The sequence below is a fragment of the Sinocyclocheilus grahami genome, unplaced genomic scaffold (assembly GCF_001515645.1).
Source record: "Sinocyclocheilus grahami isolate Dianchi unplaced genomic scaffold, SAMN03320097.WGS_v1.1 scaffold222.1, whole genome shotgun sequence".
Lineage (NCBI taxonomy): Eukaryota > Metazoa > Chordata > Actinopteri > Cypriniformes > Cyprinidae > Sinocyclocheilus > Sinocyclocheilus grahami.
Window position 1 is genome coordinate 277,532 of NW_015505401.1, and position 15,611 is coordinate 293,142.

The 15,611-nt window shown below is 36.6% G+C and overlaps 1 protein-coding gene across 1 annotated transcript in view; it reads left to right on the forward strand.

Annotated features, from left to right (window-relative positions):
- Nucleotides 1-15,611, forward strand: part of LOC107596708 (collagen alpha-1(XIV) chain-like) — a 123,104-nt gene that overhangs the window by 15,453 nt on the left and 92,040 nt on the right. Inside the window, exons 4-5 of the mRNA XM_016287506.1 lie at nt 2,214-2,357; nt 2,683-2,769. Coding sequence (XP_016142992.1) covers nt 2,214-2,357; nt 2,683-2,769 — 231 coding nt within the window. The remainder of the gene's footprint in view (nt 1-2,213; nt 2,358-2,682; nt 2,770-15,611) is intronic.

Here is a 15,611-nt window from a genome sequence, read left to right on the forward strand (position 1 = left end):
TGTCAAGTCTGCTCATGCTATGTCTGTTCAAGTCAAGTCTGTGTCTTGGATTATTGTTTGGATCACTCTGTAAATAAACTGCACTTGGGTTCTCACTACGCTCGCCTTCAGTGGATGGACTCTTTACACATATACATCTGAGTCAGCATGAGGGTGAGCAAATGATGAGAGAATTTTCATTTTTGGGTGGAGTAGCCCTTTAAGTCAGTGAAAGCTGTCATTCCTTCTCAGTTCACAAGATTGCCAAAAGCAAACATTCCTTTAAAATCATAATCCTAGACTTTGTCACCAGACAGGGATGTCACGAAGCAAGAGAGATGAGTTTGCAGCCAAGACCTTTTTAGAACAGACCATTTGTCACTGTCAATACTGCAAACAAACTTCATGAAGTTGTTTGCTGTGCAATGGCCATAAAGCATCCACCCACAGATTGTATTTGGGTGATAACTTGGCATCACAACTTGTCAGGCCAGTGCTATTCTTCCTCTGGCTAAGAGCAAAGCTACTTTGGACAGATTGCTTATTAGGCTATTTTGGACATTGTGTGTTTGCTTTAGAGAACTTGGATCATTTTGGAAGTACTTTTAGATGTCTGAGGGGACAGATTTTGGGATGCCCATTTTCTACGTCTGTTAGTCTGTCTGTCTTTTCTGTAATCATGAACATGCTTATTATTAATTCATCAACAAGTGTCAGTGTTTTTTTTAAATCATTCAGGACAGTCTATCTATTGACAAGACTTTTCGCCAAGCGTTTGTTAAAGGAAGTTCACAGAGAGAATGGTCTCTTTCTTTCCTTTGCAGAATTAATGCTGAAACATCAACTTTGTATGAATAATAGAAATAGTGGTGTAGCCAAGAGGTTAAAGATTTGGGCTAGTAATTTATGGAGGACTATGTGTAACGGGGCTGACGAGACGTGAGACGTGTGGATCCATCTGCAGGCTTTATTAAAGAGACTTAGTACACAGGCAGGGTCAAAACAATGGCAAACAGGTATATGGCGGGCAAAACACAAGAATAGTCTTAGGGCTAGCGTAGGTCACCGATCAGCAGACAGAATCAAAAGGGGCGAGACGAGAGGGAGAAATCCAAGGAAACAGGCAAAGATCAGAAACCGCAAAAAACAGGCAAGGCAAAACAAGGAAGACACGGAGACTCGGAAAGGGGTACAGGCTAAACAATACTCAGCAGAGAAATGTGGTTAGAGTGGGTGTTATATAGAGAATGAGGTAATTAGAAACAGCTGTGTGCAATGAGTGCAATCAGGGCAGTGTGCAAATTGTGCAAAGAATGATGGGAAATGTAGTCCGGGGTGCTATGCAACAGTTTGTGTAGTGCGAGAGTCAATGAAATGGAAAGGGTGACCTCTGGTGGTGAATAAACAGAAATCCATGGACTGAATTCGTGACACTATGACTGCCACTTAAAAAGATTGTAATATCAATATTTTAATAAAAAAATAAAACATTCAATAAATACTTTTTTTTCAAATTGTGAAATAAATAGATGTGTACATAATTCATATTAAAATTGTGGTTATAAAAATGAATGAATTAATAATTGAATTATTTAAATGTCATTGTTATAGGTATTCAAAAGTGCTCTTTTACTACCGTTTTGCAAAGTGGTATAGTGTATAATGTTACAAAAGCTTTTTATTTCAGCTTTCTATTCATCAAAGAACCCTGAAAAAATTTACTCAACTGTTTAAAAATATTGATAACAATAATAATAAATGTTTCTTGAACAGCAAATAAGCATATTAGAATGATTTCTGAAGGATCAAATTAATTTAAATTTAGCTTTAATCCCAGGAATAAATTACGTTTTAAAATATATTCAAATAGAAACCAGTTATTTTAAATAGTATTTTCACAATATTAATGCTTTTGCTGTATTTTGGCTCAAATAAATGCAGGCTTGGTGAGCAGAAGAGTATTCTTTAAAAAAAACATAATTTTTTTTGACTGTGTATATATAGGAATTTATGAAGTGATTCATTTATTCATTATTTTTCATGTTTTTATTCAGCAATAGCATTATCACTAAGAACATTATTCCCTTCTGTCATTGCATCTAAAGAAATGCTTGGCATTGGCAGTCAGACAATAAAGAACATGCTTTGATAGGTTTCTGAGTAGAAACAGGCATACAAGGCAGTGCATACTAACCATCCTCTCTGTGATTTCTCTGATTTGTGTCTGATGACAGGTGGGGAAACAACCGAGTTGCAAATTGCAAGGGGAGAGAATAAAGCAATAATAAAGGATTTTAATCCCAGGAAGGAGTATTCAGTCAAGGTTATAGCTGTGAGTGGAAACCTGCACAGCCGAGCACTTCAGGGAAAATATGCTGGTACGAAATACCTTGTTTCTTTGAAGCAATCCCGCTGAAACGGATTGCAAGTGAAAATAATGTGTTTGATTTGTAGTCTCCTGTGAGTTTCAAGAAAACAATGAAAAAAAATTAGTGCCTTGAAAATAACAGCATCAGTTTTGCATAGTAACATTGTGTATACAAATATACGGGGCTTACATGTTTAAGAATAAGTTATTCATATACTGATATTAAAAAAATTAGAAAATTGTAATTGTATATTTAGTTAAAGTTATACACGGTATGTTATACATGTATGGCTGAGTTTTTTGGACTTGTTTAATTCCTCATGTCTCTTCAGCAGAAGACCAGAGCAGTGATGGAGACACCACTCAAACTCAAAGACTGAAAGAACCAGGAACTGTGGATGAGGGCAATGAGATCTCAGGAGGTAAACCCAAAGTTTAACCTCCCCAGATGTTTTTATTGATCAGATGTTGCTCTTTCACAGCGTGGAGCCTTAAAGGGATAGTTCAATCAAAAGTAAAAATTGCCCCATGATTTACTCATCCTCAAGCCATCCTAGGTGTATATGACTTTCTTTCGAATATAATTGGAGTTATATAAAAAAATGTTTTTTAAACAAAAAGATTTTGAAGAGCCAAAAAGTGCATCCATCTATTATAAAAGTACTCCAAACAGCTCCGGGGGGTTAATAAAGGCCTTCTGAAATGAATCGATGCTTTTGTGTAAGACAAAGATTCATATTTAAAACGTCATACGTCAAACGCTGAAAAGCCACTCTCTTGTGAACACGTGTATGATAGTAAGCAGAAGCTAGAGATTAAGGTTTATAAAGATTTAAATATGGATATTTTTCTTACATTTTGCTTCAGAAGGCCTTTATTAACCACCCAGAGCCGTGTGGAGTACTTTTACTAAGGATATATGCACTTTTTTGGGCTTCAAAATCTCAACCCCATTTCACATAAAGCTCGGAAGAGCCAAGACATTTTTTTAATATAACTCTGACTGTATTCATGTGAAAGAAGAAAGTAATATACACCTAGGATGGCTTGAGGAGCTTTAATAGAGTTCTCAGGGTTTTCCTTTTAAGTGTCAGCCTTGTTCAGATGTTAAAAGTCTTTAGGAGGGATGAACATGAGGCAGTTATTTCACACAATTATCAACAATCCGTTTTCATATGAAAACATAACTATTTTATGAACGGGTCATTTTGATGGAATTTGTAGTATTTGATTTGTATGAAACAACTTATATTTTCCACCCCTAAACCTAACTGTCAGTGGGACATAAGCAGATTGAATGAGATCGTACAAATTCTGTGAATTTGCCACTAAATTGATAAAAAGTAAAATGGCTATGGATTGCGCTGATTAGTGTATTGGTAAAAGTTCTGAAATTGATACCTCATATCAATTTCTTTCTAGTCTTGAGAGAATTTGTTGGGAAATATTTAAGTTCATAGTAAAATCTCAAATTTTGGCAAACTTTGGTATCTTGGGACACACTTTGTGAATGTGACGTTGAAACTCTTGAGAAAACATGAGACTCTTTTTCTCAGGAGAAAACGTATGCAATACATGAAAATCTCTATTCACTCATTTCGGAGACAACTGAGATATTGAAGACATATCTCTTGTGGTTCTTCTTTTCTATCGGCTCTTCTCTTGTGGGTCTTCCTTTTCAAAGTCACTTTTCCTTTTATCTTTCACTTTACAACAATATAAGCTATATGAATTTCTCCATACGTTCTTCTGAGACTTATTATTGCTGTTTTTCCAGTGAGAGCTGCCCTCCTGTCAAGATATTACAGCCGCGCTGTTGTCAATGATGTATAAGAACTGAAACTGGCTGAAGTTGCAGGGGGCATCTCTCTGTAGATCCCATCATCGCCGGTTTTTATGTCCCTGGCATACTTGACAAAATGAGCATGTTCAGGAAGTCAAAGTCAAAGATGATGTTCCTGTCTGAAAGTTTCTGCTGATGTCTCTCAGGGCCAGACCTTAGTATCTCAGCCCAGTCCAATATAACAGCAATTTGTTACAATTCTGAGGGCATTAGTGTACTCAGAGGAATATATGCTGGAGTTTTGACCTAAAAGATATGTTACAAAGTACAGATGATACCGAGGAGGTTGAATGCGAGGGTAAGGTTTCTGAACTCATGGTTGACTGTGCAAGAGCCGTGTCTACAGCCCTTCTCAGTTGGCTTTTTGCTTGGCTCAAAAGAGAGATTCAGCTTTGTTTAGCCGTGAACATTGATGTTTAGTGGGTGTAAAAACAGCCCAGGCTGCTTGGAGGCTGAAATGTGCTCTTGAGTGAAGCATTTAACTCGGGTTCCTCTGTAAGATGGCTTTTGTGCTACGTGGTCTTGCATCTGTTGTTTGGAGTCTTTAATTTAGGACACCTCTGTGTGCCTGCCAAGTGGCAGAGGTTTGAAATTGGTATGGCTCTCACAGACCTTAGCTGTCCTGTTTTCCTCTTCAGACTGCTGTCAGAGTTGGCAGGATTTGGCACGCGGACTCCAAGTGGGTGGTGGAGCTCTGATTCTGTTCAGTTCTGTTAAGAATGACTGCACACTTTGATTATGACTGAGCACTAATTTGATTCTCTGCTTAAGATCTCATTAGCGCAGAATAATAATGACATAATATTTCAAAGCGAGAACTTGATGATGGGAATTGCCACAAGAGGGTTATCGCTGGCACAAGGCATATTCAGACAGATAGATGATGTCCTGCTGCCTGTATCTGTGTGTGTGTGTGTGCTGGTGGGATGGGATGGTGGGCTATCACAAAATCATACTCTTCTTTGATGTACCATCCCTGGGAATGTGTCCAAGCAGCAAGCGTGAAAGTAAATGGTTATCTGAGGATCCGTGCCATCAGTGTGGGCTGTAAAATGACACTTTGAGCTCAACAAAAAAGGTCAGATTTTTATATCTCTTCCCAATCCTCTTATTCACAAATGAGCATTTCCAGAAGCAAATTAAAAAGGTGGCATAAACACAAAGCTGTTGCTTTTTATCTTCTCACCAAACAGGTCTTTATGGGATGTCTGTAATTGTGATTCATGCTCAACATCTGTGGGTATATATGAGGTGAAGAAAAAAATTGTAGCTCGCTGTGCAAATGACAATTTTGCAGTCAAATGAACAAACAAACACTTAAATGGCAAGCAGCAATTCTGAAATGTGGCTACTGCACATTTCCTGACTTTTCAGAAAATCAGTTGCTGCTAATTTATGTTCATGAGCCTTGAATAATTTTTTTTGTCAGAACGACCTTACTTTTTTTTTTTTTTTTAAGAATAATTAATACTGCAGGGATGCATAAAAAGTAATTAATTTCCTCAAAAATAATAAGCACTAAACATTAATAACAAGAACTGTTTCTTGAGCACCAAATCAGCATATTAGAATATTTTTTAAGCTTCATGCGACACTGAAGACTAAAGTAATGGCTGCTGAAATTCTGCTTCTCACCACATTAATAAATACAATATGTATTTTAAATATATTGAAATAGAAAACATATTTAAACAAGATATTACATTGTAATAATATTTCACAATATTATAATTTTTACTGTATTTCTGTTTAAATAAATGAAGCATTGATAAACATAAGAAACATAAGATTTATTTTTGGCCTTTATTTTGGTAGGACAGTTGTAGAGAGAACAGGAAGTGAAGTGGGAGAGAGACAGAGGTGGGATCAGGAAAGGATCTTGAGCCAGGACTCAAACTCGTGTTGCCTGTGCCACATGTCAGAGCGCTGCCAACGAGGGCATCAGTTCCAACAAACATATGAGACTGTTTACAAAAATCATTTTTCTGACCCCAAACTTATGACATCAAGTCTTTTTTCAAATTCAGAAGAATATTTATTCATCCAAGTGAATCAAATCTTTAGAATCCATTCACCAGAAAGATTTGTTCACACATTTGTTCAGTGACTGTTTCTTCAGGTTTCATTGTTACACAAGTCGGTGGCAACATTTGAGCATTTTTTTTGCAACTTTTTGCGCCTTTATTTTGATAGTACAGTTGGAAGTGGAAGTGGAAGTGAAGTGAAGTGGGAGAGAGAGACTCAAACTTGGGTCGCCTGAAGCACAGCCGCGCCGTGTGTCGGAGTGCTGCCCACGAGGCCATCAACTCCAGCACAAATTAGCATCTCATGTGTGTTATGAGTCATTATTTGTTGACGACTGAAACAAGCTGACTCTTTCGAGTCATTGTTTTCTCCACAAATGACCAAAAATCTGTTATTTTTACCTGCATACTCCAAATTGTGTGCATGATTTTACCAAGCTAGTCGAAATGAATTAGAGTTTCAATAACGTCTTCATGTCCTTTAAATTATGTATGGTCATCAGTCATTTTTATCACTCAGAGTCTCATTCACACATAAAGTCAGTCAGTTTTTTAATGCAGAAACATGGTTTAAGTAAAAAAAAAAAAAAAAGTCGAGAATGGTTTGTTCGTTTTAAAGATTGAGTCAAAAACATTTATCAAACATGATTGTATAATGAGAAAGGTATTCAGAATGCAACTTCCACTGTCTGGATTGGATCTGGATCTGTCAGGCTCGCTGGAAAAGGCGATGGTGGTCAGCGGTCAGGTCTGTTTCACACAATCCCCCTTCTCCCACCCTCCCTGATAATAGTGTGAGAAGAAAGGCCTGATAATGGTCTTTTCTGACCTTTTTTTGTCAGAGGGCAGGGCACTGGAGTAAGGTGAGAGGGCTATTATTTAGGAATTCAGTACCTGGAGCCACTGTAATCTACAGAGAGATGATATCACTCCCTGAGAGAACCCAAGGTGACTGCATGGGGGACGCTTTGCTTCACCTCAAATGACCTTTTTTCTAATCAAAATCGGCCTCACCTGATGGTATTTTTAATGTGAGATTTTTTGCAGAGGGAGGCGCTTTTAATAAGCGATCATTGGTGTAGAACATTATTCTTGGAGGTGCTGTATAAGGTGCAGAGATGGCTGTCCTTTAAAGCGCTCCGCTGCCCTGCATTAGGGTGTGCGACGCACTGGGAATACTAATAATGTCTATTTTGGCTCCGGTCTCATGTGGCAGGTTGCTGAGGTAGGCAGTGATAAGGACAACGCTCTGGATCTTCCTCACAAGGAGGAAGGAGCTCCAGGACTTTCTCTGAAGGAGACTTTCGGAGTGTGACGTCTTATCAGGCCCTGCGGCCCGCTGGTGGAGGGAGCCGATAGGCAGAGCGTTTGGCTACGATGAAGCAGCATGTCAAATCGCAGATAGGCCACTTTTTCGGTGTGTCAGCTGAACTACGTCTTAAAATTCGAATGCTGTACACATCTGCCTGGAAGTGTGTTTAGGAATACTTCTATATGACTAGAATGAATTAAAATGACATGTTATACCAATTCATTTAATATTTAATCACTGTGCATTCTTCGGTTAGGCTGTCAAACACGCACAGCTTGATTTACACAAGTAGGATAGTTCTGGATCTATTATCTGTTGTTGTTCCTGGAATGACATTGCTATAAATAGCCTACCCTATCCATACTACTTAAACACAGGCAGTGATTCAGGCAATTCATTAATTAATTATCACAAATAAACTTTTAACAATTAGATTAATAAGATTATTATAAATAATTGTTTTAAATTATTCATGAGGATAAAATATTAGAAAAAAAATAATTATCATAATTTGGATAATAGAGTAAATACACGTTTGAACTAATCAAGACTAAACAAACAAACAAACAAACAAACAAAAAATTATCTTTCATTCATTCATTTTTATAATATGCCACTGACAAAACAGCCAAAATATATACTGTATGTTTAACTTAGTTGTCATATGAAGAACGAATTAGTATCTACACTGGTTTAATCCTCAAGTTAATTCTGTAAAGCTATATGTCTTAAATTCACTAAAAATAAGATTTATTTGTTCAGGAGTCATTAAAAAACTCTAGTCATGCTGTATGGTTTGGATTCATTTAAAATAACCTGCTCAAAAGAGTTGTTCGTTTAAGAATCTGTACAATTTTGATTCACTAAAAGAACCGATTCAATTTGTTTGGGAATCTGACTGCACTAGTCAAGCTGAATGGATTTGATTCACTAAAAAGAACCTACTCAAAAGAGTCATTAGTTAGAGAGTCTGACTAGATTGCTGTATGTTTAAGAATCTGTATTGTTTTGATTCACTAAAAGAACAGATTCAAATAAGTCCTTTGTTTGGGAATCTGGCTGCACTACTCACACCAAATGATTTTGATTCACTAAAAAGAACCTACTCAAAAGAGACATTAGTTAGAGAGTCTGACTAGATTGATGTATGCTTACGAATCTGTATGATTTTGATTTACTAAACAACAGATAACAGATTGAAAACAGATAAAGAACAGATTGAAATAAGTAATTTGTTTGGGAATCTGACTGCACTGGTCACACAATATGGATTTGATTCTCAAAAAGTAACCAACACTAAAAAGTAATTCATTTAAGAATCTGCATGGTATTGATTCACTAAAATACAGATTCACAGGATTAATTTGTCTGTGAACCTGACTTCAGTGGTTGCTCTGTATGTTTTTGTTTCACTAAAAATAAATCAAAGGGTCATTTGATGATAAATCAAAATAGACTGATTTATATATTCAAGCAATATATATTCAGTAGCTGTGTTGTATTGCCACTAAATAATAATAATGCAGGAAACATTCCATCTGCATCAAGAATTTTTTTTAAATTTTTTATTTCTAGTAAAAAAAATGTGCCTCAAACACCATCACCTAGTACACTAGGACTATTTCTCTGTTTAAAATTCCAGCCTTATCGCTCGTTCAGCGCTGCAGCCGTGCCCTCTTAATCTTCTGCTGATTAAGTGAGTATATGTGGAATCTGTTTGTGATTAATTTGTAGTAGCACTGGTGTAATCACGTCAGCCATATTGCAAGAGAGACCGCTGATCTTTGCCGTGCCAGATGTGAAACTAAAAGCCATTACAGCCGCTTAGCGCCACACAGCTGCCCGCCTGGCCTTTCGCCCATACTAAGCAAACAAACTCTAGATGGGCCAGCTGTTTATTAAGGCCTGATTGAATTTTTCATTACAACTACAGTACTAGATCAGGAAGTCCACAAAAGACCTGTTATAGGCATTAGGCAGAATCAGCGTGAGTGAGGGATCGACTGCTGTTGGCTTAATTTCAATAGTGCTGTTTCGGTTATGGCCGTTGGGGACCGAGGGTTTGGATTAAACTGAAGCTGTTAAGAGGTTTCTTTCCCCTCTAATCTGGTCCCTTGTCTGCATTAGAAATATTTTTCTTTGAGCTCGGAACATTCAAGACAGGTCAACATCCAATCCCACGGCGAATTTTGGTTTCTATGACCCCTGTTTGTTTATTACCCTCCATTACCATAAGCTTTTGAGTTACTGTAGATGTTCCAGCAGGAAGTAAATGTAAATTACATCCTCCATGCATGAAACTATTGCAGAGGGACGCCCTGGTTCATGCCTGATTTAATATCCCTTCCTGTAATTAAGAGAGAGGGCAGCTCAGGGCCAGTGAGGCGCTGATGTAATCATCAAGAGTTGGTATGATGCCTGGAGAGCAGTATATTTAATCTGTGTGTGTGTGTATGTGTGTTTGTGTGTGTGTGTTTGTGTGTGTGTGTGTGTGTTTGTGTGTGTGTGTGTTTGTGTGTGTGTGTGTGTGTGTGTGTGTGTGTGTGTTTGTGTGTGTGTGTGTGTGTGTAAATCTGCATTTGCTGCATGGGGTCTCAGCTGCAAACTTTCTTTGAGCAATTTTGGGATGAAGAGTTGCGGTCCTTGTTTCTCTTCAAACACGTAGTGAGAAGATGTAGAGCAGATCCGACAGCTGTAACATTGTCAGCGGTACATGATTGTGTCATTCTGATGATGAGGTTACTGATGTGAGAATTTATTGCTTAGGACAGATCTTTTTTTGTAGTACATACCAATTAGAAGTGCCTGTGGTAATGCATGTAAAAAATATATAAATTTTATAATCAGTGTTTTGTCTTATTTTCCTGTAAAAATATAGATAAAAATACTTAATAATTGTTCATAAGATATTCAGAATTATTTTTACATAATATTTCTTGAAACACGTTTATTTTTTCTTATCCCATTAGCTTATTTAATTTTTTAAGTTTATGCTGACATACATTCTAAACATAATTTGTTTATAATAATAATAATAACAATAATTTATATTTATTACAGTACCATTTAAAAGGGGTATTAAGATTAAGTAACAAAATTAGGTATGGGGTCAGTTGAATATGTATATGTAATTTTATATAATATATAATAATATATAATTTATTCATTAATTCATTTATTTAATACTTATTAGCCTATATATTCAGTAAGGATGCATTAAATTGAAGGCAATTTAGCAGCACAGTGTTTTCAGCATTTGATTTCTGAAGCATCATGAGCACACTTGAGACACTATTTTAAGAACACACTTTCAGAAAATTCACAGGAATAAATCTATCTATCTATCTATCTATCTATCTATCTATCTATCTATCTATCTATCTATCTATCTATCTATCTATCTATCTATCTATCTTTCTGTCTGTCTGTCTGTCTGTCTGTCTGTCTGTCTGTCTGTCTGTCTGTCTGTCTGTCTGTCTGTCTGTCTGTCTGTCTGTCTATCTATCCATCTATCTATCTATGTATCTATCTGTCTGTCTGTCTGTCTGTCTATCTATCTATTGGAAATCCTGACTGTCTTTGTCTCTGTGTCCCCTGACCAAATCTGTCCAATTTTGTTTCCTTTTCTTTTGCTTTCTTTTCTTTAATTTTGCTCAAGTCAAGTCCCCATTCACCTCCCACATTGCATGTGATCTGCGGGACGTCTGATGCACGCTAATGAAAGTCTCAGCTCAGGTGTGTGATGGGTATTTACAACACACTGCTCTAGTGAGGCAATAAAACCTCCGCTCCAGTGCCGCCCACCGGGGGGAATCAGTAATAATCCAGCGGGGCATAACTCTGAATATATGTGTGGAGCTTGTCCTCTGCACAAGCACCATTAAGCATCTGGGAGTATGATGTGTTGGTCCCTCTCCGTGAATTCATACGCCTGGGAGGAGAGCTTGGCAGCGATTCAAGGTCATTAAGATTTTAAGTCTTGGATGAAATTTTCTTTAGGGAACAATCCAACATTATAATAAAAAGCAATTTGTGTTGAAAAACACTGCAAAATTATTGTTTTAATCAGTTTTTGGCTTCCAGTAAAAATATGTAAACGCCCTTAAAATAAGTTTTATGTGAGAACCAAAATTTCTTTTAAATGTATATGTGTATAAATTTTAAAGGGGTCATAGGATGCTACATGCACTTTTACAAGTTGTTTGAACTGAAATGTGTGTTGGCAGTGTGTGTACACAACCACCCTATAATGATAAAAATCCACCCAGTGTTTTTTTTTTTAAATCGTGTTAAACGTTTTCCCCTTTCTCAAATCGAGGCGATCTCAGATGCCTTGCCTGTGTGACGTCACACAGACAGGCCCCTCCCACGATAGTTTGATTGACAGTAGCGTTTCAGCACAGACTGGACTGGTGTCTTACCTCAGACCCGCCCTGAGTGAGCTGTCATCAGTCCGCCATTGTTTCACCGCTGGAGCAGATGTAGACAAGAATGGCTCCTAAGCGATTGAGGTGTTCTGTTGTTGGATGTAATAATGAACATAGCAGTCGTCATTTACTCCCGACATCTGAGCCGCTGAAGATCTGGATTTCAGTTGTTTCTGAAGAGAATGCGCCCCTGATCTACATAGATGCGTCTATGTTCGCGCGAATCATTCATGATCCAACCTCATCTACAGAAGAAGTGAGTATAATGTTTTGTAAAGAATCTTTGCAAATCGCCTTTCCTAATATTGTGCTAATTAGCAAGTTTCACGATGAATGTGGCTGAAGTAAACGGTCTCTCTGAGAGCAGCTCGGAAGAGAGGGGCGGGGTCAGCAGAGTTCATTAACATTTAAAGGAAAATGCTACAAAAACGGCTTGATCTGAAAGAGCTGTTTTTGACAGGGTAAAAAAGTGATGTTAAGTTTTTTTACACTACCATTGAAAAGTTTTAACTAACTAATTAACAGACTTTTCATTAAGACCCTAAAGAATCATATCAACTTGTGGAAAATGGGCATCCTATGACCCCTTTAAACATAAATCAAAATGTAATAACGTTTAAACCATTGCTTTTTTTTTAATTCAGTGTATTATTATATTATATTTTCTCTGCAGTGTTGTTCTTGTTAACTAAAACTATTACAATTATTTTTGATAATTGAAATAAAGCTGAAATAATTTAGAATTGAATTTTAAATTAGAAATGTTGCCTTGGTAGCTAACTAAAATTAGCGAAAGTTGAGGTACTAAATTTTTTTTAAACAAACTGAAATAAAAGTAAATTAAATCTAAATAAAAATATTTTAAAAGAAACTACTAAAAATGATAAAAGCATATTACAAAATTACTAAAATGAAAATAAAAAAAATTTAATTAAAAAAAGTTAATTAAAACATTAATAAATAATATAATAGATAGATAGATAGATAATATAATAATATAATAGATAATAAATATATAAATAATACAAAAATAACACTGATTTTCCAACAACAAGTTTTAATGTCTTATACATTGTTTATTTGTATGTAAATAAGGTTTTGTAGATTTTTTAAATTGAAAATCAACATAAAAATAATTCAGTTTAGATTAATAAATTGAGCTTTTGCAACATACTTTTTGCGGTCAGATTGAAGCTGACTTGTTTCTTTTCAAAGAGCACAAATTCTCATTATATTTTAATAGATATAGTGCCTAAAATTGGGGCAACCCAACAGACGGCTGTTTAAAGCTGTGTTGGGCGGCTAATGGATGACTCAATAAAGAGTTCTCCTCTGACACCTCGCCCATATAAAGTGCCAGCACTCAAGGCCTGAGGGAAGGCACAACACGAGGGCAAACTGATATTTTCATAACATCTGCCAAACCATTGGGAGGAAGCACACTCAGGCTCTAAAATTTATCGCCACGTTAATCTCCAGTGTTATCATTTATTTAGGCCCTGGACCTCCTTCAGGATTTAGTAGTGCCTCTGGTCATTTTTTCTAAGGACTGTTTTTTTATGATGCACATAGAGTTTTGGTGTGGTGTGGGTTGGTTTGACTGGCAATTGATGAAACACAGAGTTGGTTAATAGTGGCTCTTGTGGGATAGCGATCCTCTGTCCTGCCCTTCACCCGCACATGAGAAGAAGGTCAGAGATCAGACGGCACTGAAGCTAATGTAGGGTGCTTCTGAACATGAAAAGTAGTTCACTCATTACAGCAGAGGACACTGAGGTGGGCTTTTCTCACTCTTTGTTTCTCATCCACATTCTCTCCATCTCTGGCAAAAATTCCCCATGCTCACATTTCAAAGTCTCGTGCTAAATGCTAAAGTGCGACATCTCTGCCAAGCTGTTGCTGCTTTTAGACTTCACCCTGTCTGGCCTATAGCTTAATGAAAATGAGTGCTAATTAACCCCTGTGAGGATCGCCCATAATGGCTGTTGGGGATGTGCCAGTAAAATTGATATCCGGTATGACTGCAACATGATGATGTAATGGGGTACAAGTAATGGATAATGTACAGTCAGATGGTCATTTTCGCAAAACGACCCCCAACAGGGTGATCAAGACCTCAGCATGAAGTAGCAGGGTTTAAAAAGGTCCTAAAAAGTCTTAATTCACGTTTTCACCAATTCTGAGGTTATAAAGGTTTTAAACCAGAGCAAAAAGTCTTAAATAACATTAAACGTTGCATACATACAATTGAACATATGAAGTTTGTTTTCTGAGAATTTGAACAAAATTAAATGAATACTTACACTTTAGTATAGGGACCAATTCTCACTATTACTTATTAGCATGCATATTACTAGCATATTGGTTGTTTATTAGTACTTGTAAAGCACATATGAATATCTTATTCTGCATTGAACATATTTTAGATTCTTTGATCCGACCCAATACCTAAACTTCCTAATCAACTACCTCACTAACTATTAATAAGCAGCAAATTAGGAGTTTATTGGGGCAAAAGTAGTAGTTAATAGTTAATAGTGAGAATTGGTCAAGTGTGAACAAATTAATTTATTTTTAAAACAAGAAACAATATCTGTCAGTGGGGTAATAAAACGTTTTCCTCCTATGAATTAAGTAGAAGTTTTTTAAGCCCACAGGCAGATAATTGTTCCTGTTTTAACCACAAATGGCAACTCGATCAATTTCTCATAAAATAAGGCTTTTGAATTTTTTTATTTTGCTTCTCAAGTAAATGTATCCTGAGTTAAGAATCTTTAGACATTTCCACTGGAAAATAAGACAAAAATATAGAGGAAACCATCACTTTTGCAGAGTGAACAGAAGGTAGAGTAATAGTTATTTCAGTATATAAATTCTGTAAAATTAACTGAAATGTAATGGAGATCTGTTGAATTTAGTTTTTTTCAAACTCTGATGCATTGCTAATACAAGGCATTTACATTTATAGACATACTGACATATTGTGTTCCATTAAATTTATTCCTTAATTTTAATTTACAAAAAAACAAAACAAAAAAAACTTAAAGTTCTAAAAAAGTCCTAACTTTACTTTCATAAACATTCCTTCATGAGTAGACAAATCTTGTATTATCATGAAGGGGTTAAGTTTGCTATCAGACACTAGACAAGCATAGTGTAGAACAGGGTTCCTCAAATCTTACCCTGGAGGGCCAATGCGCTGCAGAGTTTAGCTCCAACCCTGATCAAACTCACCTGTAATTTTCTAAAGATCCCGAAGACATTGATTAGCATGCTCAGGTGTGTTTGATTAGGGTTAGAGCTAAACTCTGCAGGAAAGTGGATCTCGTCGGCCAGATTTGAGGATCCCTGGTGTAGGACATAGGCACTACAACCCCCCGTCTTGCATTTCAGCCTCTGTAAAAATCTGTGATTAACTCAGCTGTCAGCACTCTTGTAAATCTGACTATGTGACACTCTTAACATTGTTGCAGTAAGTTGTCTGAGGTGATCTCCCTTTGTATTCTCCCCTTTCCAGTAGTCAAAAAAACTACAAAGATCGTTGCATTAAGTATTACCCATTCCTCACACTGGCAGACTCAGTAGTTTACATAGAGTGGCAATATTCAAAGCACTGCCTCATGCGCAGCTGTCACACACTTAATCTTTCATCCGAAGT